The sequence below is a fragment of the Myotis brandtii genome, unplaced genomic scaffold (genome assembly GCF_000412655.1).
Source record: "Myotis brandtii unplaced genomic scaffold, ASM41265v1 scaffold589, whole genome shotgun sequence".
NCBI classification, from domain to species: Eukaryota; Metazoa; Chordata; class Mammalia; order Chiroptera; family Vespertilionidae; genus Myotis; species Myotis brandtii.
The window spans coordinates 457355-485160 of record NW_005370220.1 but is presented as its reverse complement, the minus strand read 5'-3'; the positions used below and the strand labels follow the sequence as shown (position 1 = coordinate 485160).

At 48.4% G+C, this 27806-nt stretch overlaps 1 protein-coding gene across 1 annotated transcript in view; it reads right to left on the bottom strand.

Moving 5' to 3' along the window:
• TTLL11 (tubulin tyrosine ligase-like family member 11) overlaps positions 1–27806 on the bottom strand; it is a 184996-nt gene that overhangs the window by 6756 nt on the left and 150434 nt on the right. The window contains exons 8-9 of the mRNA XM_005879192.2: positions 26840–27091; positions 17035–17141 (exon numbers count right to left, since the gene is read on the bottom strand). Of these exons, the coding sequence (XP_005879254.2) occupies positions 17035–17141; positions 26840–27091 (359 nt within the window). The remainder of the gene's footprint in view (positions 1–17034; positions 17142–26839; positions 27092–27806) is intronic.

The window sequence follows — 27806 nt, the reverse complement described above, 5'->3', positions numbered from 1 at the left end:
ACAATCCAGACCTTACATGATAATAACACTAAAAACGACAAGAATGAATAAGAGCAGCTGGCATACGGTGCATGCTTGGTACATACCAGGCACTGCGGCGAGCTCTTTGGGACCCTCTCAGGTAATCCTATAAACGAAATCTGGGTGATAGGTGCATTTATGATCCCCACCCCATTTCACCCTTTGGTTGTTCACCTGTGTTTAATGACATATCAAAGCATTGCTTTTGTCTTGGTTGGCCCTGCAGGCTTCGGGGGTGCAGGGAGGTAGAGACATTCTCCCCGAGTCCCAGACTGGAGGTGGTGGTGGGATTTGAACCCAGGCTGTGAGTCTGCCCTCACAATGTCAGGTTTACTCAGAGAGGCAGGGAAGAAGCCATAAATTGTGAGTTGGCAAAACTGACTCTAGCACTTTGTCTAGCTTCCCGTAGTTCCCGTGAGATTCGCAGCCACGGTTGCCCTCCCTGACACTGCAAACAACGGTCATCTAGCCCACACGTGGCCATCTCCAGTGTGGGGTGCCCAGCACGTCCCCAGGAGGCCCCTTCTCGCTGTGTGCGCTCTACCTCAGAGCTGACATGTGCAAAGCCTCCCCACTGGGCTGCTTTCCCATAGAACAAATCTCACCTTCCCCACAATGGCCTGGCTCTGGAGGATTTGTAAGGCAGCAGCCCGGTGATTAATACCATCTGACCTCCCGTCAGGTGGATGTGGGGGTGGGGGTAGGGGGATGCAAGCCCTTGTGTGGAAGGGAAGGGGACACAGGGAGGGGAGAGAGGGCTGTGGAACTGGGGAGCAGAGTGTTAGAATGCAAAGGAGAAGCCTGGAATTTCCTGGGAGAGGCAGGCAAGCATAGAGAGCCCTAAGGAAGGAGAGGTAGGCAACCTGGGGGGGGGGGGGGACATTCGAGATCCCTCCACCAACTGCTTTTGCCAAAAGACTGGGACCTGTCCCTTCCCTTCCTCTTAGCTCGCTCTCTCCGCAGCATTTATTAATGTCAGTGGACACCTCCCTTCTTGAAAAATTCTCTCCTCGCTCTCTGACACCCCACTGGCCTGCTTTTCCTTGTATCTTCCTGGGAACTCTGGCTCAGGCTCACCTGTCCTCTGCGGGCTTCTCTCTGCTTCACCTGGCCCAGGCCCAGCTTCTCTTCTCTCTTCCTGTCCTTCATTCCCTAGGCTTTAAATAGCCATGCCTCCAGTCCTTATTTCCAGGCCAGACTGCTCCTCCTCCCACCCCCCAACTGGGATATCTCATTAGCATCTCAAAAAGCCCCTTAGAAATAAATTTCATGGTCTTCCCAATCCTACTTTTTCTTAAATCCTACCCATTTCAATAAATAAAATCCTTGCTTAAGCCAGAAATCCAAGAACCATTGCTGAAACTCCTCCCCCAACATCCAGAGTACTTCACACCCTTGCTCTTCATCGACACCATCACCATCACCACCACACCCATCCACAGTGGGAGAGGCCATCCCTCCCCTCAGCTTCCTCCTTCCTCGCAGCTTCCTCGCTGGTGTCCCCCGCTCCCACCCTGCCCCCTTCCTACCAGCATCCAGAGCACCTTTTAGAAGCAGGAACCAAGCCAGGGATTCTGCTTTAAGCTGCCTCACAACATTCGGAACACAATCCATATTCTGAGCACCTTTTAGAAGCAGGAACCAAGCCAGGGATTCTCCTGCTTTAAGCTGCCCCACAACATTCAGAACACAATCCATATTCCTTAGCCTGCTCTGAGCCTGCTTCTGCAGCGCCCCAAACCCAGTGCACCCCCTTGTCCTGGGTGCCCCCCTATGTTCAATGTCTGTGCCCCCTCCCGCTGCTGTCTTTCATTTCCTAGAAGCTGCCGCACACTTTCCCAGCGGGGGCTCTGGTCAGGGGCCGGCCCTCTGCCAGACACCCTTTCCCTGGTCTCCACCTGGTTTGCACGTAGATCTCAGCTCCCTGACCCACCTCCTAATATAAATCAGGCCTTCTCTGCTATTCTCCTTAAAAACAGAGTTATTTTATTTCATAGAATTCATTACATGTGCTTCTGTGTTTAATGTCTGTCCGTCTCTGCTCCTAGATGTCAGGGGCCTGGGGCCTGGGTACTGGTCACTGCACATCCCATCACTACTAGTGCCTGCCATGTGGTCAGCGCTTGTGAACATCAGCTGACTAACTGATGTCAGCTGACTGAATGAAATTGATCTGTGTAGCGCATGGCACGAGGTAGGTGTTTGACGAATGTCAATTCTCTCCTCCCTTTCCTACTTGGGTCACTGACAGATTTTGTGAGCAAGCCTTCAGCATCCATTTAGGATAGGACCCAGGCTTTGTATCACAGAGGCCTAAGGTCAAACCCAGATCTGCTAGGGGACCTTGGCTCATTTTGGGAGCCTCAGCTCTTACCTACCCTGCCTGGCTCTTGCTAAGAGGGGGAAGGTGAGGGAGGTTTCACTGAGAAAACATAGAGGGAAGGGGCCCCACCTGGTGTCCAGCCCATGGAAGATGCCCTGTAAATGTGACCTTTCTCACTGTCTTTAAGCCATCAGAGGGGCTAGGCCTGGCAGAGAAACGTCTGCTGCTGGGGACGGAGGCTCAGAATCTCCATCCACTGCAGCTGTTCTTCGTTTCCCAAATAGTCCAGCTGGGGGCAGTTAGACCACCTTCTCACCCAGCAAAGGCAGCGCTGCCTTGCTCCCTCTGCCTGCCCCAGTGAACTGGCTGGGCCTTCTGGGATTCACAGGAGACCAGCCAGGAGCCCTGGAGGTGGACTGAGCCCTGTCCTCAGGAGAGACCCCTTTGAGGAGCTCTGAGGAACCGGCCTGTCACTTGGAGAGGTGAGGGGAGGCAGATCAGTGTCAAAAATAAGACAGAGAGGTGGGTTTCAACTTGACTCACATTAAGAATGTCACTTTAGAGTACAAATGAGAGAAGAGAAATGCTCTTTTATGCAGGAGTTTATTTTTGTCACTTTGTCAGCGAGAAATTGCAGCCCTGAGGGCATTGGAGCTGCACAGAATTACCCAAAACATTAACATGCAAATTGCCTTCTTTAGAGAAGGTAATTTTATTAGTGCAGGAAAACGTTTCTCTCCCTGTACTCACTTCAGGAGCAGGGCTGTCTGGGGTGAGGGGACCATTGCAAATGGAGAGTTAGGGAGAGTCCTGAGCTTGGTTAGGATTCTATTACCTCCTCTACTTGGGACCACGCGAGGAACACACTACAGTGCCACCGCTGGTTACCAGAGGTGCACCGAGTGTAGCGGGCAAGTGACTTGTTCAAGATCATACAGCATCAATGGCCGAAGAAGGGGTAGAGTTGAGGTCGTGTGCCTGTGTCTCAGTTAACCAGGTGAGCAACAGGGAACCCTTAGGATCCAGGAAATAGCTACTCTGAAAATAAAGGACCCAATGAGATGCCATCCATCCATCTACTCATTCACTTATTCACTCACTCACTCACTCATTCACCCACTCATGCATTCCTTCAATAAAGCTTTCATGGTGCTAGGTAGGTCCTGGGCCCCAGACATGAATCAGGCATGAGCATCACCAGCTAAGCAGACCTTGAGGGCAGGTGCAGAGGGGATTCGGACTTCTGCAAACACCTGTGACCCAGCAAGGTAAGATCTATTCTGGGGGCCAGGAACCCACAGAGCACAGAAGAGGGCATGACTGACTGGAAGGAGGGAGAGGGGCCTGGAAGCTTCACAAAAGTCTCACATGTGGACACTGTCCAGGCCATTAAGATAGGGAATGGCATTGCAGGCAGGGCGATGTGCCTGCCCAGAGGCACAGACGGAAGCGTGTTGGCCTGGCCAGAGCGGCCTGTGGCTGCTGCACAGGGTGTGTGGGAGGAAAGTGGGGTGAGGCTGGGGGCTGGGGTGGCAGAGGGTGAACAGGAGGCTGGCCAGGCCAGTCTCAAGGCTGAAGAACTCTGATTTTATTCTGTACGGCCTGTTCAGAACAGAACCACGTTCCCTTGAGACTTCAGGAGAGAGGGGGTGTCCCAGGCCCCGGAGTGCCAAAGTGACAGAAGGTTGTATGAGGCTGCGCTTATATAAGCTTGCTCCTCCCTTCACAGAAGCAATCTGTGGGGAAGTGTGGGCAGAGATACCCACCTGCTACCGAGAAAAAAAGCACCTCAGTCATGTAAGGTCTCATGAACAATCCAGGTGTGCTCCCTTCCCCAGCAGGCTGCCATCCTGTGCCCTGAGCCGGACGGCAGCTGCATCTTATGACTGTGGTGGGGCACAGGGAACCGCTCCCACAGCTCTGGGGGCTGCCTTTTAGGGAAGCAAAGGGAAACTGAGGCCATTTCAAGTACACATGGAGCTGTTGTGGAGATACCCAAGGGGTGTACTCTATCTCAGGGTTTCTCGACCTCAACCCCTTTCAGATTTGAGGCCAGAGGACTCTTTATTGTGGGGTTTGCCCTGTACATTACATGATGTTTTGTAGCATCCCTGGCCTCTACTCACTAGATCCCAGTAGCAACCTCCTTCCCCAGTTGTGACAACCAAAAATGTCTCTAGACATGGCCAAATGTCCCATAGGGAAGGGGCAAAATTGCCCCCAGTTGAGAACCACTGGTTTATCTAGACCTCAGAGAATACATGGAGGTCAAGGACACCCAGCCATGGAAGTCTTCCAAGTCCTCCAGTGGGGTGCTGGGCACCCCAAGGGCATGACCTACTTTCTCTCCTCTCCATGGGATGAAGGATGAGCAGAGTGTAGTTTTCATCACAAACTTGTATACTGACTATCTAAAAAAGAAATGTGTGATTTACTTCTTAGAAAGATCTAGGAAACAGAGCAGGGAGGGAAGGTAGAAAGCCAATGAACAGCAGGTGGTTCTCCCATTAACTCGCCAGGGTCTCAGAGTCCCTCATCTGTGAAGTATGGGCATTGGAATAAATGACCTCTAAGGCCTTTCAGGTTTTAAATACTACAATTCTATGGCAGTAAGATGAACACACATTGGAGAATGCTACCAGTGAGTACTGGAGTTGGCCCCATGAGAGAGATGGTGAACTACGGTCTGGGTAAGGCTCTGTCTTGGCTAAATTGACCATCTACTTGACTAGAGACAGCGACCTGATCAGATAGCTCATGAGGTTCTCTCTTCATTCTCAGGTTTAATGACTAAACCCAGATTTCACCAGAAATTCCATGGAAAATCTCTGAAAGGGTTTGTATGTTGAACACTTCTGGAATGCTTGTGATTTGTGCAGCTTTTCACAGGCCATTAGAATTTAAAGACAAAGAATTGTGGTTCAGAAACATTTCTGAAAGTCACAGTCCAGGAAGAATCTGTGACTTAATTACAAGGTTATAGAGTGTTTTCTCTCCGCAGTACTCTACCACCACATCACCAGGGCTCCAATATAACAACAGTGGATTACAACTGAGTGGGCTGCATGACAAAGACTCTATTTAAAAAGGAGTTTTTGGGAAACCCAAAGGCAAGAGGGAGAGAAAATAAACCAAGGAAACAAAAGCCTCTGGCATCCACAGCTGCAACAAACATTGAGTTCAGCCCAGCTTCCAGCCAGGTTAACATAAAGCCTCACATTAAAAGCCTGATTGCCTTAGTTTCTAGTTAGTACCAGATATATCAAGTCCAGCTCTCAACAAAAAGTTACAAGGCCTGCTAAAAGGCAAGAATAAGCATGGTCTGAAGAGACACAGTGAGCATCAGAACTGGACTCACATATGATATAGATGTTGGAATATTATCTGATGGGAAATTAAAAATAAAGATAATTAATATGTAAGGACTCTAATGGAGAAAATAGGCAATGTTCAAGAACAGACGGGGAATGTAGGTAAGAGATGGAAACACTAAGGAAGAATCAAAAGCAAATGCTAGAAATAAAAACACCATAAAAGAAATGAAGAATGCCCACAATGGACTTCCAGTAGACTGGACATGGCCAGAGAAAGAATCATTCAGGCTGGAGATATGTCAATGGAAACATCACACACTGAACTGCAAAGAGAAAAAAGAATGCAAAAAAGGAGAATGTCCAGGAACAGTGGGACAATGACAAAAGGTGTAATATACGTGTAATGGGAATACCAGAAGGAGAAGGAGAAAGATTATATAAAGGAATAATGGCTGAGAAGTTTCCAAAATTAATGACAGACCCCAGAAAAGGAATAAGTGAAGGCAAGATAAAATATTTTAATTTTTCTTATTCTTCATTGATCTAATAGGTTACTGTTCAAAGTAATAATAGAAACAATGTATTGGGTGATAATATTTTAGGAATAAATGAAATGAATACTATCAACATTGTGAGGGCAGGAGGGAACAAATGGGAATAGTCTATCATAAGGCACCTGCACTGTCTGTGAAATGGCATAGTGTTATTTGAAAATGGACTTATTAGCTGAAAAAATGCATTGTAAACGCTAGGACAACAAGTGAATTTTAAAAAAAGAAATATAATTGATATGTTAACAAAGACATTCAGGCTGGAGATATGTCAATGGAAACATCACACACTGAACTGCAAAGAGAAAAAAGAATGCAAAAAAGGAGAATGTCCAGGAACAGTGGGACAATGACAAAAGGTGTAATATACGTGTAATGGGAATACCAGAAGGAGAAGGAGAAAGATTATATAAAGGAATAATGGCTGAGAAGTTTCCAAAATTAATGACAGACCCCAGAAAAGGAATAAGTGAAGGCAAGATAAAATATTTTAATTTTTCTTATTCTTCATTGATCTAATAGGTTACTGTTCAAAGTAATAATAGAAACAATGTATTGGGTGATAATATTTTAGGAATAAATGAAATGAATACTATCAACATTGTGAGGGCAGGAGGGAACAAATGGGAATAGTCTATCATAAGGCACCTGCACTGTCTGTGAAATGGCATAGTGTTATTTGAAAATGGACTTATTAGCTGAAAAAATGCATTGTAAACGCTAGGACAACAAGTGAATTTTAAAAAAAGAAATATAATTGATATGTTAACAAAGAAAAAAAATGGAATAATATAAAATGCTCAATTAAAACTAGAGATGACAGAAAAGAAGGGAAGATGGGAAAAAAAAGCAATGAACAAATGCAACAAGTAGAGAGCAGTTGTAAACATGGTAGCTGTTAACCCAACTATATCAATAATTACTTTAAATCGAATGCTTTAAATATATCAATTAAAAGACAAAAATTATTTTTTAATTGGGGTGGGTAAAAAACAAAACAAAACTCAACTACAAGTGGCTTATAAGAAACCTACCTTAAACATAGACATAGATTAAAAAGTAAAGAGATGGAGAAAGACAGATCATGCTAACATCAGCCAAAAAGAAAGTTGGAGTCGCTTTATTCATTTCAAAGCGGACTGCAGAACAAGGAAAATTATCTGGGATAAAGGTGGGCATTACATAATAATCAAGGGTCAAAATACATATAAAATTGATAGAACTGCACGGAAAATAGACAAATCCACTATCATAGCTGGAGATTTCAACACTCCTCCATCAGTAATTGACAGATCCAGCAGGCAGAAAATCGGTAAGGAGAGAGTTGAACTGAATGGCACCATCAATCAACTGGATCTAATTGACATTTCTAAAACACTTCATCCAACTAGAGCAGAATACACATGGAACATTCACAAGACACTACATTCTGGGCCATAAAACACACCTTAACAAAATTAATAGAATAAAAATCTCAAACTTTGTTCTCCTACCACAATGGAATTAAACTAGAGCTCAACAACAGAAAGTGAACGGGACATTCCCAAAGTATTTGGAGATTAAATAGTACATGTCTAAACCACATATGGGTCAAAAATAAGTCTCAAGAGAAATCTTAAAATATTTTGAACTAAATAAATATAAAAATAGAACTTACTGAATTTTGTGGGATGCAGTGAAAGCAGTGCTTAGAGGGAAATTTATAGCATTGAATGCATATATTTTAGATATTTAAATCAATCATCTGAGCTTCCACCTTAGGAAACTAGAAAAAGAAGAGCAAATTAAATCCAAAGTAGGCAGAAGAAAAGAAATAATAAAAATTACAGTATAAATCAATGACATGAAAAACAGGAACTCAATAGAGAAAATGAATTAACATAAAAGGTGCGTCTCTGAAAAGATCAATAAAATTGATAACCTGTAGTCAGGCAACCCAAGAAATAAAAAAAAGATGATTTACTAGACTATTAATTAGTAATTTAAAATTACTAACGTCAGAAATGAAAGAGAGCATCACTCCTGATCCTGTGAACATTAAAAATAAAAGAATATTATGAATAACTCTATGCCCACAAATTTAGTAACTTAAGATGAAATGGTCCAATTTTTTGAGAGATGCAATTTACTAAAACTCACACAAGGAGAAACAGATAATCTGAATAGGCTTATGTATCCATTAAAGAAATTTAATGAACAATTAATAACTTTCCAAAAAAGAAAGCACTAGGCCCTGATGGCTTCACTGATAAATTCTACCCAATATTTAAGAAAGAAACAGTACAAATTCTCTGCAAACTCTTCCAGAGTACAGAAGCAGAGGGGAACACATCCTAATTCATTTCATGAGGCCAGCATACGCTGATATCAGAACCAGATAATGGCATTTCCAGAAAGGAAAACTACAGATCAATATCTCTTATAAACAAAAAGCAAAAATCCTCAACAAAATGTTAGCAAATTGAACCCAACAATGTATAAAAAGAATTCTATACCATGACCAGTGGGGTTTGTTCTAGGCATGCAAGGCTGCCTGAACATTCAAAAGTCAAATGATGTAATCTTTCACAACAACAGGCTGAAGAAGAAAAGTCATAGGCCCACAATGATGGATGCAGGAAAAGCATTTGACAAAATCCAACACCCAACCATGATTTTAAAGCAGCAACCAGCCAAACAAACAAACAACAAAAATACCTCTCAGCAAACTAGGAATGGGGGGAACTCCTCCAGTTGATAAAGAATATCTACAACACACTACACACTTGTTAGATTGGCCAAATCAAAAAACCTGACAATACTACGCACTGACAGGATGTGGCGCAACAGGAACTCCCAATGATTCCTGGTGGGAATGTGAAATGGTAAGGCCACCTTGAAGACTGGCAATTTCTTAAAAAGCTAAACATGGCTTTAACATACAATCCAGCAATCAATCATGTTTCTAGGTATTTGCCCACAGTTGTTTAAAATTTATGTTCACTCAAATCCTGCAAACGAATGTTTACAGTAGCTTTTTTCATAATCACCAAAAATCAGAAGCAATCAGATGTCCTTCAGTAGGTGAATGGATTAAAAAACTGTAGTGCATCCATCCCAGGGACTATGGTTCAGAAATACCACACACAGCTCTGCCCAACGCTTAGGGATGCCCCAATCACCGACTGGGCTCTTGTGCCTGGGGACATTTTTGGATTGACATGGTCCTTCCACGTCAGGAGCTTGTGACTATTGTCACTTCCCCAGGCAGCATAGTATGGAGGTTCCAGTGCCTGCTCTGCCCCCAAGCACCTCTTTACCCCTGAGCCTTGGTTTCCTCCTCCCTAAATGGAGTCCTGTGGATAAGACTGAGCCCACGGGAGTATGAACAAATGGATTGGAAAACTGTTCTGTAATCTGTAAACCATACGCACATGCCAGGACAACGATGGTGGTTCAAACAAAGAGAAAAAGAGCTCCCGCTTCCTTCCTTCCTTCCTAAATCCTTACAACAAGGCAAAGTGGATGTCACCTGTTCTGTTTTAAGAGAAACTGCAGCTCCCAGAGCTGAAGTGCCCCCCCCCCCCCTTGGGGCTTCCAGAGAAAGATGCGGGGTATTGAACAGCCCGTCTGACTCTGTTGCTCATGCTTTCCCCACAACACTCCATATTGCCGCCGCTATTCCTGCAAGATCTGGAAAGGGTAAGCAGCAAGTCTGAGAAAAGGGGACTGCTGCATAAAAAGCCATTCCTGTTTTCTTTCTCTCTTTTTCGGGTCCTGAGGCCAGACAGTGGGCGGGGCTCCTGGTCCCTGCATCCTGGAGGTGACGAGAGGATGATGAAGAGCAGGCGCTGGCCTGCGGATGGGGCTGTGGTGTGAACACAGGGCTCCTGGCGGTCCTCACCAAGGGAAGCGGAATTACAGAAAGCGCAGCCTGCCGCTAAAGGCTGAAGAGAAGTGTCTGTGCGAGGGAGAGGGAGCTGGCGTTTCTCTTGGCTCACTTGCTTTTATTAAAATAGTTCTGACACCGACTATTTGGTAAGCGTGTAGGGCGCACATCCAGAGAGGCCCATCTGACTCCAAGATGATTTCAAGGCTGAAGAATGTCACTTGTGCTAGACACGTCGTGTGAGGGGCTGCGTGCAACCTGCCTAGTTATCCTTGGCCCCCGAATTTCAGAGGGAGGGGGGCGTCCATGTGTGTGCATAAGCAACGCTGTGCTAAACATTCCAAGTAAAAATACTTTCAAATATTTCAGTACCTCGTTAACCAAATACATTTCAGTGGGGCTCATTCCAGCTAATGAAAATATAGGAGGCAGGCGATCTGAAGTCCACTGAGGAAATTTGTGGAGAAATAGTAACACGACTCAGACACCCACAAGATCAGCTCATTGTCGGGGTCTAACGCCTCCTCCACTGGACTTGGGTTTGCTGTGCACCTACTGTGTGCCAGGCACAGCGTCAGGCTTAAGGCGGGAATAGTTTTTCTTCATGGAGGTTAGTCCAACTTAAGGGGCAGATACCATACTCTCATTCCAGTGTTGAATTAGTGCCATGATCTGTGTGGTCAAGGAGCAGGGCTGGATGCTGTTGGAGCCATGGGAAGGGGGACTGGCCCAGCTGGAGGGCTGAGGAAGGCTCCTTGAGGCGACAGTGTGCAAGGGGAGGGGTTTCCTGCACATCCAAGTGCCTGCAGTGGAGGACCTCCAAGGTGGCCGGCCACCTGGCGGGAGAGAGTGTGTGGGGGGCTACCGATGGCTTGTGAGTGGGAAGGGGTCCAGTCTGCCAGGCCCCCACTCACTCAGGTGCTCTCCCTGAGCTGGAGTCATGAGACCAGTGACTGCAGGCAGCTGGTGGTCAGCTCTGAATTGAGAGGTGATGTAGAAGAGGGCTGGTGGCCGACATGGTCATCCCAGGGCAGCCAGCAAGTGTCCACCAGTGTGAGAGCAGACATACTGAGGAATGGTAAAGACTGGTCTTCAGGGGCCACGGTAGGGCCAAAGAGAGAGAGACTGGTCCTGGCTGTTCAGGCCTGCAGCCCTGAGGCCTCCTCGCTGCATGTCCTGCTGCATCCCAGCCTTCCCGGGCCTCTCAGTCCCCACTGCCCCCACTTGCCTGAGCTGCACCCAGGGGTTCCCATCCTCAGCCACACAGTGCAGGTCAAAGGGGCAGGCAGGCACTAGGCTGTTACAGCAACAGTCCAGCCAAGGCGGGAGGGCAGTCTTGGAGAGAGAGGTGAGGAGAGCCCAGCACTACGTCAGGCACCAAGGGATGTCTGTTGCCACCTGTCCCATCCCTCTCCCAGGCTGTGAGCATCTCAAGGCAAGCACTTGCTCCTGTTTGCTCCCAACACCTGCAGGCGCCTGGCTTGAGTGGTGTCCAGGATGCACTTCCTGAGAGGGGTGCAGTGAGACTGACAGGATAGCAACAGTAGCAGCCTCGCTTACTGAACGTTCCCTGCGGCAGACCCTGCTCTGAGTGCTTCCCGCGCCTTGTCTTGCTTCATCCATGGCAATGATTTCATGATCAGCTCCACTTCACAGAGGGCGAGCACAAGGCCCAGAGGAAGGCACACAACTTGCAGAGGCTACACAGGGAGCAAGTCATGGGGCCCAGGGTCAAAGGCAGGTATGGCAGCTCCCAGAGCCCTGGGCTTTGGTTATATTGCCAGTCAAACCAAGGCAGCCCCAGGAGGGAGGGCATGTAGCTCAGGCGTTCTTCAAGCAGTAGAAGACATGTTTCTTATTTGGTCAAAGAGTTAGACATTAAACCATGTCACTCTTAGATTTCTCTCTGTGAACAAGGGATGTGAGTATGTGCTCATGTGTGCTGTGCACGCATACAGGTGTCCCTCACTCATGCTTGCATGGGTGGGGGGCGGGGGGACTCTCCTGCCTACTTTTTCTTGCTTTGTAATCTTGTTCCCTTGGTTACTTGGAGGGACCTTTAGCTTATATCTTAAAACAGCAAAACATCTGGCTGCAAAGTGGACACAGTTGTTAGGGGTCAGAAGCCCCGAGACACTGGTCCTGTGTTAGATGCCCAGGTGCTGGGCTCACATGTCCCCTTTGCAAGTGAGATGTTTGTTTCTCAACGAGGACACCGCCGACCCCTCCTTTCATTGCTCAATCTGGATGCTGTCCTCGTCTCTCCACAGAGAAGTGAGAGGCCACTCGGAAGATTTGAGAGCAGAGTCTCAATGATGAGGAGCAGCTCGTGAGCACAATTTACATGAAGTAACTTCAACTTCACTGACGGACTCATTTCTTCATTTGATGCTGTGCAACCAGAGGCCACCACACCCCAGGTGTGCTGATAATGCCCTCAGTTGGATTCCTGTGTTCTGCTAGAAATTTTAAAATTGGAAATTGAAATCTTTAATTTTTTTAAATGACAATTACACTGGCCTGTTGGGGAGTGTGAGGTTGGGTATTACTGAATTCCATCAGCTCCTGAACAGTCACTGACAGTCTAACAGGGAGGAAGGCAGCCTGCTGAGGGACCATGAGCACCGGATGCAGGGGAGGGTCCCTTGGGTGGGAGCGGCGGGGAATGGGCTGGTGTCGTGAAGAGCCACCTGTTATATGTGGGTTGCTGTCAAGTCTTAGTTCTTGTTTTGGGTGGTGAGTTAGTGAATGCTTATGCCATTATTACGAGTAAGTTAACGAAACAAAAGTAGGCTATGCATGGACCAGGGTGGAAGTATCTCATGAACAAGGATTAGGATTAATCCAATCCTGTGCACCTGGCCCAATGAAACAAAGTCAATAGAAAACAAGCCTATTCAAAAGGATGGTCTGAGCTTTAGATTTTATAACATGCAATGGGGTTGGGAGATCTTACTAGTTCTTTCCCCCTCACTACTCTTTTTACACACCCTTTTTCTTCTTCATTTCAAGGGTAGGTTCATAAAGGTTCAGGAATCGGGTTAACCCCCTGAGTGGGCACTGAAATCTCATCAGGGCAGAAGGAAGGTGTGGGCTGCCTTGTAGAAAGGGGACGGGGCACGAGCACTTGGACATAGCTGGTGTGGGCACTGGGTGATGATCTTATCCAAACTGGCTGGAGTTTTAGGCTGGACAGTGAGTACAAGAAAGGGAGACCCTGTCAAGCAGGTCACTGCTACTCTAAACCATGGTCCTCACACTCACATCTCCCTGCTTTGGGGATGTGGGCATTTTTTATTTTGACATTCGTCTGCTCATCAGACATTCACTGCGCACCGAGCGAGATCCTCTTGTGTGCTCTGGGCCATGAGCTAGGCCCTCAGGGATACAGGACACATAGTGAGTGCCTTTTCTGGGTCACACATCATGCTAAGTGCTTTATACGTGTCTCTCTCTTAACCCTCACAGCATCTTTCCTCTGCTGCTTTCCTTTGTTTGTGGCTTTGGCCCTGCCTGATCATATGTGTCAACTGTGCGTCCTCTGCACTTGTGAGGCTACAGAACTGGGAATAATGCAAAGGCAATGGGCAGGCTGCTCTTGGTTGAAATCCTAGCCTCCTCTCATCAAGTCTCAGGTTTCTCATTTGCCAAATGGGAATAAGAGCCCTATCTCATAATAAGCATTTATAACAAGTACTTTTTATTTCTGCCACATAGTAAATGTTCAGCAAATGGTCTCTATTATTATTCTTTTTCTTGACAGTGGGATCTGTAAATATAATTTCTCTTGATATATTTCCATAGGGCCCAATACCCGCTAACATGTTCAGTCCCTGCTTGTGAATGAAGGAATGTGTGCCCTTTGAGAATGAGAAACCCCATTCTACCACTCTTCTGGCTTCTTTCTTGTCAGCCCCACAGCGGCTCTGGAACACGGCACCCACCCCTCTGGCCAGCACTTAACAGAAGCCTGGGCCCAGCACCATGGGGGGAAGGAAGGACCCTCTGGTCTCCTTGTGACTCGCCCAAAGGAGAACCACCACTCAACCACAATGCCTTCCTTTGCCACCCAGTACCTTCCTGGATGGTCCTAAGAACGTGGAGGCATCAGAAGCTCCTTCTCTTTGGGAATCAGGGCGTTGGACCAGCCTTCTCAGGAGGCAAGGACTGGGCACCAGCCAGAGATGGCAGTGACCCTGAGGTCACCACACAGACGGGCTCTCATTCCTGGCTTTCATGCCCAGCCCGCACTACCTCTCCCCCAGACCCTGTCATTTCCTTTCAGGAGCGATGGAAACGGGAACAAGCTCCAGCGTGAAGGAAGGGGAGACAGGCACCTGGACTCTGCACCACCTCCCACTCCAGTTCCTTCCTGCACAGGTCTTGTGTGCTGTGAGTCGACCTTTCACCTCCCTGCCTCACAAGCCCCACCCCTCCTGTCAATCACAGGATGAAGCACTGCTTGGCATGGCCCTGGATTGGGGATGGTGTCCTGGGCCCAAGGCCATGCACTGGCTATGGGTCTTAGACAAGTCGCTTTTGCTCGTGGAGCCTCAGGACACTCATCTGTAAAATGGGATACGCTCACCCCCTCAAAGGCCTGGTGTGAGGGTTAGCAGTGATGTGTGCACCTACGAGATGATCTCAAAACTGTAGCTATTACCATCACTACTCCACACTCTCGGCTGAGGCAGGCGCAAGGCCTGGAGGGTCCCAGCCCGGGATTCTCTTGTCAGAATGCGCTAAAAATAAGTCTTTTCTTATCTCCTTAGCTTGGTCAGCAGACCCCAGAAAGCTGGCAGACCCCAGAAAATCTCTCCATGCCTGTACTGTGGGCACCCCCCATGGATTCCATGTCCAGGGAGCAATTTAAGAGGCAAACAAAACAGGAAAAGCTGCTCAGAATTAACAACGGGCCAGATGGTAATGCTAGTTTGAAGCAATAAAACATGATAAATAGCTTCCTGCGGCAACTCCTGATCAATTTCAATATTTAATAATTCCATTGCCACCCTACCCCCTCAGCTGGCCCCCTCCCCGGGATCCTGCCACCACTCCCCGCATTCAACTCACAGAGCAAACACTTTACTTTCTGAAGGCGTCAGCAAAAGCTGTCTGCTCAACTGTCACACGAGCGCCCTGGCCCCTGAGATGATAATTAATCTGCCTACCCTCCTGTTGCCAGGGAAGCTGCGAGGGACGCCCACTGTGGAGACGCACGGGAGCGCTCACCTTGTGGGTTCAATGAGTGTTGCTATTCCCCGAGGTTGCTTCTGAATTAGAGCAAGGCTGGGAGCTGGTGGTCATCTTACTCTAGGACCCAGTAGTAGGACAAAGCAACCGAGAAGGGGACAGTGGCAGTGTGGAGTGAGGGCCTGACCCACCAGTTTCCCTCTTGTAGTAGGACAAAGCAACCGAGAAGGGGACAGTGGCAGCATGGAGTGAGCCACCAGTTTCCCTCTCTGTACAATGGAGATAACCACACCCGTCTCCAGGAGGATTCTGCCAGGGCTGCACATGTAAAGGGCCCGGCAGAGGGCGTGGCACGTAGGAAACACCCGACAATAGATGGGCAGCTGGGAGCATCATTTTCCACTGTGAGGCCAATCAGCAAACGCAGCCTGAGCACCGACCTGCAGGAAGGGCCTGCTGGTCCCTGAGTCAGGAGGCTGCGGCCCAGGGCAGACCACAGGTGTGCGCTGGGTCTGGCAGGAAGCACCTGCTGTCAGGCAGCGCACCCCAGATTCTCCCCAAGGGGTGCCTACTGACAAGATTAACTGCCAACAAGGGCTCCAAAGGCTTTCACGCCCCTGACACAGGAGGCCTCAGGCACCCGGAGAGCAGGCGTTGGCACCATTTACAGGAGAAGAAACGGGGATTAGGAGGTGAAATGGCTTTTCAGGTTTACATCCTAGAACAGGCAGAGTCAGTTCCAACCTGGATCTCCCAACCCCATTGCATGTCTTCGCCACCAAATCACAGGAGAAAGTTGCTCCCAGGTGCCCCCTCCGCTGCGAGTCCCTTTCGGAGGGAAGCCGGTGCCAAGGGACCGGAGCTGCCAGGTGAGCTGAGCTGAGTTTACTCATCTGTGAAATGAGCCTGGTGATCCCTTCTGCACGGGGACACTTACTGAGGGGTCTGCATGAAAGCACTTTGTAACTTTGTGATGAGGGGTACCAATGTCAGGTATGGTTATTATGACTTTGTAGAAAAACACCCTTTATAAGGAAAAATATCAGAAACTCATCCACCTAAAGGTGGATCCTTCTAACTGAAGCCTCGATACCATGTAACCTGGAGGCTCAAGTGGAAACATCTGTGTGGCCTTCAAGGCCTCAGCAGCCCCTGCAACCCCACATCCTCCGCTTCCCCCCTCCATTCTCGCTCCAGCCCACCTAAGCCACTTGGGGTTCCCAGAGCCTTTCACAGGCAGCACCCCTGCTGGAGGGGTTCTGTCCCACCCTGTGCACCGGCTGATGGCACCATGGCTCTCCAAGACGTCTCCTGTGGGTGTCCCTTACTAGGAGCGCCCCCTGGGTGCCCGAGAGCCTCTCTGTGCTTCCCGCCCACAGCACACATCCCACGGCACTAGTGTTGTGTTCTCATCTGCCTCCCACTTGACAGCAAATTTTTTCAGGGTGAGAACCAAGTGCTCTTCACTCTGGTCCATCCAGGGCCTGGCCCAGCATGTGCTTGGCGAGTGTGTGCAGAGGAAAGAATGAAAAAACAGGCGACAGAGTATTCCCAGTATGAATGGAACCAAAGCCTTAAGCAAAAACAAGGGATTCTACTGGGGAATTAGAATTTGGGTGGGTACAGCCTTGTAGCAGACAGTGCCCCTGAACTCAAATTCAGCTCAATCCCTCACGCTGATGGAATAACCTTGACCCTGAAAGAGAAGGAATAGAAAATGTACTGAACTCCCACGGGACATGGTGGAGGCCAGTCACCAGGTACCTGAATCCCGCTGGTCCAGGGTCATAGAGTTCCATCTCCTTGTGATGTCGATGTAGAGGATGTCCACGGCGGCCATAGACAAGCTGCTGCTGCTCAGCTTGCAATTCCTGCAAAAGACGAGAAGGAACACGTCACTGCTGGGCCAAACCCGTCCTGTTCTGTCTTGCGTCCAGGCCTTTGCCTGGGCTGTGTCCCTACACGGTTTTCTCTAATGATCATATCAGGTGCCTGGATGAGACTGGTGCTCCTTATATGACAGGCCTTCCCTTCCCAGGGCTGGAGCTAAGGAAGGGTGCATGGCAGGGAATGGTGGGAGAGAAGGCTGGAAATGTAAGTTGAGGTTAGATCATGTGGGCTCCTGTACTGGCTAATTAGGGTTTTAATGGGCTGCAAAGAGCAGTCATCTGTAATGAAGTGTGCCCACCTGTCCCTACACATCCATGTAGGTTTCTGTCTGCTCTGCAGAGGAAATGGGGACTCCACATTCCAAAACACACCCTACACGTGTCTTCCCCTTCCCCTCCGCTGGTCTCTGCAGAGGGAAGGAAAGCTGGGCCTGCAGTGCCGTGTTCTCTGGCCAGTGCCCCACAGCTGACAGAGGCACGCTCAGTGACCAATGATAACAGCGCGTCACCGGCACCCGTGCAGGTGTCACTGCTGTGCAGAAGTGACCCCCTCCCCCAGGAAACACTCACCAGGAAAGTCCTGGGGCCAAATCTGCAGACAGGGGCTCAAGGCCTCTGCGCTTGACCATCTCAGTCTGTCACCCGGAGATTCTACACGGCCCGAGCCAGCACTGCGAGCCCAGGACTCCCAGAGCAGAATGGCAAGGCTCCCCACACCCTGTGTGTGGGCTGAGGCAGCATCGCTGGGGACCCCTGATGCTCATTTCTGACTTTAGGGGAGTCACCTGAAAACACAGGAGGAGGGAGAGGGCAGGGCTCTGAGCTCCCCTAGTTTAGGAGCAGAGAGGCCAAGAGAGCCAGGTTTTCAGTCTGATGTCAGCAATGGTGCGCCCTGCTGACAAGTCACAGAGGGTGTTTGGAATCCTCCTCCTCCCCAATTGTGTCTTATTTGTTGTTGTTGTTTTTTTGGTCTGGAAATGTGGGGAGGCAGTCTGGCACACACAAAAGAGCACGATTTGGGCATTCGACAGACCAGGATTGAAATCCTGCGACTTACTTAAACCTCCAAGCCTTTATTTGTTGGTCTCTAAATGAAGGTAATAATACCCGCCCACATGGCTGATGTGAAGATGAGATGAGGAGCCGGCATGGTGCCTGGCACCTGGTTGGTCCATGACAACTCTTGGCTCCCTCTCCAGCTCTTTCCCCTTTCTCCTCTCTTCCTCCAGAACTTGAGCCATCTCGGCCTGTGAGAGGTTGCCTGCGGCTGACCTTGTGGTGGGCGGCCCTGTCCAGTCTGGAGAAATGCTGCTGGCCAGTCAATGTGTGGGTGCAGGGCTCGGCTCCCCTGGCCTGGCCTGTGCTGTGAGGAGATCCAACACTGGCTGGATCTGCCTGACAACGCTGAAAGTGAGACCTCTGGGATAGCTGTCCATTGGCTGAACTACATTCAATGCTGCTTTCAACTTTCCAAACATGTCCACATCCATCGCCCCCCAGCTAATGATAAAATGGCTCTTTGCGCTTCCATTTGTCATCATCCCTTGTGTGAATATCTTCCTTAGGAACCCGACAGGCCAGGGGTTGATTGGAAAGCAGGATTTGGGCATTTCAGAGGCCCCTCTCCGAACCCACGCACATCCCTAACAAGGGTGCCGGGAGTGTGCCGGCAGGAGCATGGACGAGGCTGGTGCTCCTTATACGCTAGCACACTCTCTGGCTTCACCCCCCTACCTTCCTTTCTTCCCCGCCAGCCCTGTGCATATTTCTTAAGCCATCAATTCACATCCTGCTTCCTCCTGGGCTGGCTCCATATTTCAATCACCAGTCACGGTGGCAGACTTCAAAGCACATCAGTGCACAGTTATTGAGCCCCAGTAACAACATGTCAGTGGACGCTGAGCTTGTCACATCCCCGGTCACCATGATGACTATCTCTATTGGGTTCCCTGGGGCGGGGCTCGTCTCTCCCCAGGTATTCCAACGCCCTGCACCGCTCCCTCCCAAAGCTTCATCAGGAAGGGAGTGGCCATGGTTTTCTCTAATTATCATATCAGTGTCCTCTGGGCTCCCTGCTCCCCCCAGGACAGGAGCGCTGCTGCTTGCTCTGTGGGTTAATAGAGTATAAAGAGTGAAACCGAACTGACCGCTGGTCTGTAGTTATTTTTTCCCCTGACAGGTGGAAAATAGAAGTGTCGAACCTTTAGCAGGAGCCGTAATTTACCAAAAAGAATTCTCCACTTATCCCTTTTCCAAGGAAACTCATTCTCCTGGGTGATGCCGGCAAGTACAGTTGATCGCAACATCTGCTGCAGGGACGGGAGGAATCCATGCTGGCTGCAGCGGGCAGGAAATGCTTTAAAAGGATTTGGATTCTGTAGGCAGTTTGGGGGGCACCATCTGCATGCCAGGCCTTTTCCTGCCCATTAGCTCTCTGGATCTTTACAACTGCTCTACGAGGGAAGTATTCTTAGTCCCATTTCAGTGATGGGTAAGCTGAGACTCAGCCCGAAATTACACAGCTGGAATTCACATCAAGTCATCCTCTGGAGAATAGGGTGGCCGACTTGGGAGCTTTGGGGAGATGTGGGGACGTGTCCCAGACCTGGGCCCCAGGAAGAACCCAGGATGCAAGACACAAAGTCTCCGGGGGCCCCAGGAAATCAGGAGACGGTAGAGAGCCCCTGCTGGGAATCTTTGGGATATAAGGCTGGGACAATGACAGGGTCACTGGAATACAGGTTCTCCCAGATTTGTCTCTGTGGTTATAACATTCTCAACAGACATTCCAAAAGGGAAGGACTCTGGGGCTCAAGACTTTAGAATTAATTTTCATCCATCCATCCACTCAATGCAGAATTTATTTTGTGTCCACTACATCAGGCAGTATTCTGGGCCCAGTAAGTGATGCAAAGCAGAGTCAGTCTCGGGTACCACTCTCGGAAGTGAAAGTGACCTCGGAGCCTGGGGTAAAAATGTGAAGCCTTGGTAGCCCTGAATCCTTAAGACAGTTTCCCTTAATGTCCTGGGATGCAGTTGTTCAAATGTCTAAAGGATAAATTCTTCAGTAGAAGAGGAGTCCAAGCAATATGGTACCACGAGAAGCCAGAAAAATTCCTAAGAAAAGATGGGCTAGCAATGTACATGGGAAAAGTGACCTGTGAAGTCAAACGCACAGGATCCTGAACCTTGAACTTGCTGTGTGACCTTGAGCAAGTCACTGACACTCTCTGCATCTAAATTTCCTTATTTGTACAAAAATCAGGCTACTCACCATACGAAATTGTTTTGAGGACTAGCTCAGTGCCTGGAACATGTGGGGAAGTGACAAGTACTCCCAGCCTTCCTCCATGATGCAGAACCAGCTTGAAGAAATGTTTTGTTTTTAGAATCAAAGGAATTTGGGCACAGATGATGGGAGAGAATCACAAATCATTCAAGTTCATTAGGATCCCAAATATAGAAGGATTTGAAATGATCATCCCCATTTCCTTTCAACAACTACCGACATCTCATGGGAAATTTAGACGCCAACTTTTTCCACTCCATAAAATCCTATTTATAGAATTTCTTTTGTGTTCATCCTTCTTTGTGCAGAGACGGAGCTTATTTTTACCTGGAGACGTGTCTATAAGGTGAAAACTAACAAATGATCAATATTGGTTTTAAAAAACACAAGCTACTATCTAAACACCTAGGGGTGAGGGGAAGCAACTCCGGTTAACAATGCATATAGCATATTAAAGGCTATTGCAACCCCAGGTGTGGACTCTCACAATATTGCCAGAAAGAGGTCATCAGGGAAGGGGGGGGATTTTCAAAGTCACGGAGGAGTTAATGCCAGAGGAGAGGCAAGACCCCTTACACTTCCCTTCTAGAACATTCTAACACACCATGTTGACTCTCAGAAAATAACACCCCCCCCCCCACAGCTACCCATTATGAAGCCTATTAATATCTCCTTTTGAGAGAAGGGGGCAGAATGGGGAAAAAGAGAAAATCATTTTCTAATTTAAAAGGAGACCAGGATCAGAGACCATGGAGGGATGAGAGGGGATCTCCAAGGAGGAGAGTCTGCACGAAGCAAAAATGCTCAGGGTGTGGGGCAGCCACCTCCATTGTCTAGAAACCAACCCAGTTGCGGCAAACTATTTAGTTCTCAGGCTCCGGAGATGGCAATGCAGTGTGTGGGAACTGATGTCAAATCCTGATGGAGGACACGCTCGGAAACCGTGTTCTTAGTGAATTACACAGGACGCCCCCAAATTAGCAATCCAGGCGCAGGAAAACAACACAAATGCATTTCTCTCAGAGGAAGTGTCACACTGAGGAGCCAGATCATTTCTGTTTCTCAGAGAAAGAGAAGTCTCCACACCCCAGCAATTATTATGAAATAATAATAAAGAGGAGACAGAGAAAGAGGCACTTAATTCATGGTAATTTGTGCTACTCTTATGTGCCTCCCGAGGAGATGACAGGAAAAGCTGGTTAGACAGTTAAGTCTAGACAAGAGAACGACAGTTCGTTATTCCTCATTTCCTGGTGGAAGAGAAAAATAGGACATGGCCGGACCGGCATTAGCATAACTCACTCCTGAAACTGCTGATGTGTGCAGCACACTGTGAGCGATGGTCACTGGAAATAAACTCAGCCGGAATGTTGGCTATTTTGTTCCCTCCAGTTCTCTTCGAGGAACGTGGAGAGAGAGAGTGGTGGTAGCGATGAAAGCCAAGGGCAGCCTCTGCCCTGTGTGGGCTCTGAACGGAGGCTCCGTCTGTCCGGCCAACGTGTGTGTTTCCCGAGCAGTGCTCCAGAGAAGTCACTTGGTTCAATTTGACATAAGGCATAAATACTATTAATTTATAATGAAGCGAATTTTAAACAAAGCGCAAAGGAGAGAGAGAGAATAGTTGTTAGCAAGAGAAAATGCTTGTTGTTAAATTTAGCTGGCAAGGCCGAACATACTCAGATAAACCTGAAAGCAGAGGGTATTGTCTTTTATGATTAAATTGCTGTTGGGATCTCTTGGTACATTTTAAAAAGGAAAAATCTATTAACAGCCATGCAACGTTTTCTCTATTTCTTCCTGTATCTTAATTACTCAGGACATTTGCTGCTGGGTGTGTGTGTGTGTGTATGTATGTGTGTGTGTGTGTGTGTGGAGTTTGGGGGGGCTCACTGTCTGAGCCCGTCTGCTCTGCTGCCACCATCCCACCTGCAGACATCGCTACCCCACTGCAGACATCGCCATCCCACTGCAGACATCGCCACCCCACTGCAGACATCGCCATCCCCTGCAGACATCGCTACCCCACTGCAGACATCGCCATCCCACTGCAGACATCGCCATCCCACTGCAGACATCGCTACCCACTGCAGACATTGCCATCCCACTGCAGACATCGTGCTCCCTTCTCACGGTCGCTGTCCTCCCTCTAACACACACTAACACAGATGGGGAATGATGGCTGCAGGACCTAACAGTCTCTAACATCACAAAATCATTTTTTCATGCAAATGCCCTTAATTATAGAGAACAAAGGGATGGAAAAGCAGAAAGCTGATCACGCAGAGACAGATTTGTAGCGATATTTCTGACATCACCCAGTTCCAGTCTGAGCGCATTGTAGGAATCTTCTCGGCGAGAACCATTCCCCGTTGCTTTCTTTTCAGGGCGGTGTGTGGACACAGCAGTCCTCTTACTGTGCTCCTGGCTTCTCACACCGAAGCTCACACGCCCGTGCTCTCGATGGCAGCCACGCTTTCACTGAACCCCCATAGGGTTTAAAAGTTATTTTCTGAATGGCCAACACTGATACACGTCTATTGGGATTCTACACAGAAACCAGCAGTTGTAGTTTCTCCTGAAAAATCATAAGCTGGGGCTGCTAGCCAGGCTATCCTCCCCGCGGTGCTCTCCAGGCTCCAGGCTGTCCGCCTTCCTTCTCCAGATCAGTCACTGCGCCTGGGTGGCTTCCCGCCTGTTCCTGGGGGCACCGGAGAGTGTGATTCCTATGGTTCACTAGCTTTTCTAACCCCCCTCGCTCTTCTCTTTTAGAATTTTATTAGGAATAAAAAGGAAGCATTCAGTTTCCACCATCAATTTAGCCTGATGATCAACCTTTCCTCGTTTCTGAACATGAGCCACTCATGAACGCCATTCTCAGGCTCTCCCCGCTGCCTGGACGGGGTAGCCCTCTTTCACTCGCAGGCAAACTCCGGCTTATAACAGTCCAAACCTGCCTCCTCTGGGCCTGCCTTGATTCCACCAGGCAGAGGAAGGGTCCCCTTTTCTGTCCCTTCTTCTGTCTGCTACCCCATGGCTCTGCCGAGAATTGCATTTAATGACTCGTTCCTGTGTGCTGTCTGTTAGACTGAGAATCCCCTGAGGGTAGGTGGGGCTCCATTATTTATCTCTGATTGTCCTATGGCTACTGGGTGCTTGGGAGAAGTTGTTAGGTCAAACCACACACTGTCCTTTCCCACATGAGGCTGAGACAGAGCAGGCCTCCCAGGGTCAGGTCCCCTGCAGCACCTAGGCTGTTGTCCACATAAAGCCGAGCCATTCCTCACTCTTTTTTTTAAAAGAAATATATATTTTATTAATTTTTTTACAGAGAAGAAGGGAGAGGGATAGAGAGTTAGAAACATCAATGAGAGAGAAACATCGATCAGCTGCCTTCTACACACCTCCTACTGGGGATGTGCCCGCAACCAAGGTACATGCCCTTGACCGGAATCGAACCTGGGACCTTTCAGTCTGCAGGCCGACGCTCTATCCACTAAGCCAAACCAGTTAGGGCCATCCCTCACTCTTGTGGGTCTTGAGTGGACCCTTCTGTGCAATGGCACAGGGGCTGGGAAGGGCCCAGGAAGCTCCTGCCTTTGCTCTGGAAGGTCTGAGTCCCCGGACGTGTCATGCTGAGAGAAGACTGTGCACCCTCATCACTCCCCTCTGTCCCTGCACATGTCCACGGCACCTCAAGAGCCCTCATGACTGGGGCCCCTGGCAAACTCCGGCTTATAACAGTCCAAACCTGCCTCCTCTGGGCCTGCCTTGATTCCACCAGGCAGAGGAAGGGTCCCCTTTTCTGTCCCTTCTTCTGTCTGCTACCCCATGGCTCTGCCGAGAATTGCATTTAATGACTCGTTCCTGTGTGCTGTCTGTTAGACTGAGAATCCCCTGAGGGTAGGTGGGGCTCCATTATTTATCTCTGATTGTCCTATGGCTACTGGGTGCTCGGGAGAAGTTGTTAGGTCAAACCACACAGTGTCCTTTCCCACACGAGGCTGAGACAGAGCAGGCCTCCCAGGGCCAGGTCCCCTCAGCACCCAGGCTGTTGTCCAAAAAAGCCAAGCCATTCCTCACTCTTTTTAAAAAATATATATATTTCATTGATTTTTTACAGAGAAGAAAGGAGAGGGATAGAGAGTTAGAAACATTGATGAGAGAGAAACATCGATCAGCTGCCTCCTACACACCTCCTACTGGGGATGTGGCAACCAAGGCATGCCCTTGACCGGAATCGAACCTGGGACCTTTCAGTCCGTAGGCCGATGCTCTATCCACTGAGCTAAACCAGTTAGGGCCATCCCTTACTCTTGTGGGTCTTGAGTGGACCCTTCTGTGCAATGGCACAGGGGCTGGGAAGGGCCCAGGAAGCTCCTGCCTTTGCTCTGGAAGGTCTGAGTCCCCGGACGTGTCATGCTGAGAGAAGACTGTGCACCCTCATCACTCCCCTCTGTCCCTGCACATGTCCACGGCACCTCAAGAGCCCTCATGACTCGGGGCCCCTGTCACTGAGCTGTTTCCCCATGTCCCAGGCCACAGCAATCACAAAGGGGCAGAGAATGTTTACCTATTTTTCTCCTCTTCCTCGTTGTCGTCACTGTATTAGGACAGCAATATATACAGAACAATTCTATTTCCCAGCTTCCCATGCAGATGGCAGTGGCCAAGAAGATAGATGAAATGGGAGTCATTGAATACAGCTTCTGGAAAGCTTTGGAAAGGGGTCTAATTCATTTGGCAGAGGCCTTCTGCACATCCTCCTTTCTTCCTCCTTCCTGCCTGGAACTTGGCCATGATGGCTGGATTTTGAGCAGCCACCTTGTGAACACAAGGCAACTCTGAAGCTAGAAGCTCATGCTGAGGATGGATGAGCAGAAAGACAGAAAGTGGGGTGCTGACCACTTTGTGGAGTCATTAACCAGCCCTAGAACCCCCACTGCCAAACTTTCTGTTATACGACAGAAACGAATCGCACTATCTAAACCATTTAAAGTTGGGTATCCATTATTGCACATCAAATGAAATTCCTAAGTGAGTCAGAGGGTGTTGTTATTTTCTCAGGGAAATAACAACATGTGTCTGTTGACTTTCTTGAAATTTCAACTGCCTACTAGAAATAATAATCAGACTCCCATTTAACAAACAGCTCCCCTGAACTAGGCACTGGGCCAGGTGTTTTATGATATATTATATCCCAACCTCATGATAACCTTGCAAGGCAGGAGAGATTGTTCCCATTTTACCGATGAGACTCAGAGGAGACAAGTGACTTGCCCAAAGCCACATAGTAATGCACTTGACTTTGAAGCCAGATCCCAAAGCCTGTGCTCTTCCACTAGCTTTCTTTTTGCCCCTGAAACTAACACAAAGCCCTTCTCAAAATCACCAAGCAAATATTACTTCAGGGTTACTGAAATGGCAAAAATTCCGCTGATACTGCCGTTTACCATTCTATCAGAAACATCAGAGTTAGAGTTAGAGTTTGTAAAATTCCCTTACAGAAAACTGGGACAAAAATGGTTCCTCAGTCAAAACTTCTAATTATTTGCTTTAGTGAATAAACCATGAAGCGTGTGACTTTGAGGAGCAAGGTAGAAATAGTAAAACGAACGATGAGAAAAACAACGGTAGCATCAATGCTGACAGTTTGTCTGAGGTGTACAACACACTATGCTGGGGTACAGGGAGCTTCACCCCATTTGATAGACCCATCGAGGTTCAGAGATGGTCATTAATTTGCCCAAGGGTTACACAGCTAGTACGTGCTCCCGTATTGCCCCCACGTGTCCCAGGTAAGAGGCAAATGACGAATAATCTACAGAGATTAAGTGGCAATGGCTTATTTTGTAGGTGTCAGCAAAAATCTAGTTTTATCTTGAAAATCATGCAAAATTTGTATTATACTCTATAATATAACCTTGTTATCTTTATAGTAGAGCAAACGTGTTAAATTATTTATTGACTGAATTATTTAACTTTTCTCTCCTGAAACTGACACTTTGGAAAGATGTGCCTTGTCTCTTGGCTGTGGCTTCATATACGCTCCCCACGCAGCCACATGCTGCTGGGAGAACATCAGCCCAGTTCCGGAAGCCCAGGTCTGTCTGAGTCCAGGGGGGAATTACTTATATGTGGTTTAAAGACCTAGTTCAAGGTAGCACAGAATTGTTTTTTAACCACAATATAAGGTTGTGAATGCTGACACACTCATAATATCCATTCATTCATTCAACAAAGACGACACTGGTCAGATCCAACCGTAGGGGGGCCCTGACCCAGCACCACAGCCCCCTGCCCCCAGCAGCAGTAGGGCAGATGGGATTGGCCAGAAGTGGGGCTGGACCCTACCCTGCCCGCAGCCCAGGTCAGAAGGGCCTGTCTCACTGACCTTATGAAGGTACGGAAGCCTGTTGGTCCTAACTTCATTGTCCCCTTGATTCCCAGGAACCGGATAAACAAGTTTGCCATCCTGTCCACCAGGCGCAGGTAGTTGAACTGCTTGGCATACTTGGGGAACACCTGCTTGAGGCAGATGGAGGGCAGGTGGGCTTCAGGTTTGGGGTTGCCTTCCGAGGCGATGGCCAGATCATTGTCGGAAGGATCTTCCTTTCCGGCTGATGGGTTCTCCAGCTGCTGAGACCTGAAGCACACAAGGGATTAACAATTGAACCAACTGGAGCGGGCTTTACAGCACAGAGAGACTTTCTCTTGCACAATCTCCTTTCCTTTAGAGTTACAGCAACCTCAGGAGGTGGGTATTGTCACCATTTTTACTGTACAGACCAGAGAACTGACTTCAGAGAAGCGACCTGCCCACACTCACAGAGCCAGTCCATGCCAAAGCCAGGATTCAGACCCAGGACAGGGCCTGCCCTGGAAACTTACGCTTCCCCCAGCCTACCACCCTGGTTTCCCAATAGGACGACTTCCTCGACTATATGTACTCAGGATTCAAGAAAATACTCTATTTATTATGGAACCGTCTGGATTTGATTTTTAAACTCCTACTTATGGGTAGTAATTGAATAATTAAGAAATATAAAAATCTCATTGAGGGTTGGCAAGAAGCCATAGGCACGGTTAAATGAACAATTTGCAAAGATACATCAGTTATCTGTTTCTAGGAATAGGCACAATTATATTTTCGGGCTTAACTATTTTCTTATTTGGAACTCATACAAAAAATGGTTATATTGCTGTGATTCCTTAGTCAGGATGTTTTATGAAATTATTCTGATATTCAAGAAAATTCAACAGTGTTCTGGGGACACAAAGGCTCCGCAAAGGGGAGCGGCCCGGGTTCCCAAGGGGCGCAACTTTCCGGCAGCCAAACTGGCTTCATCCTCATCTCCTTC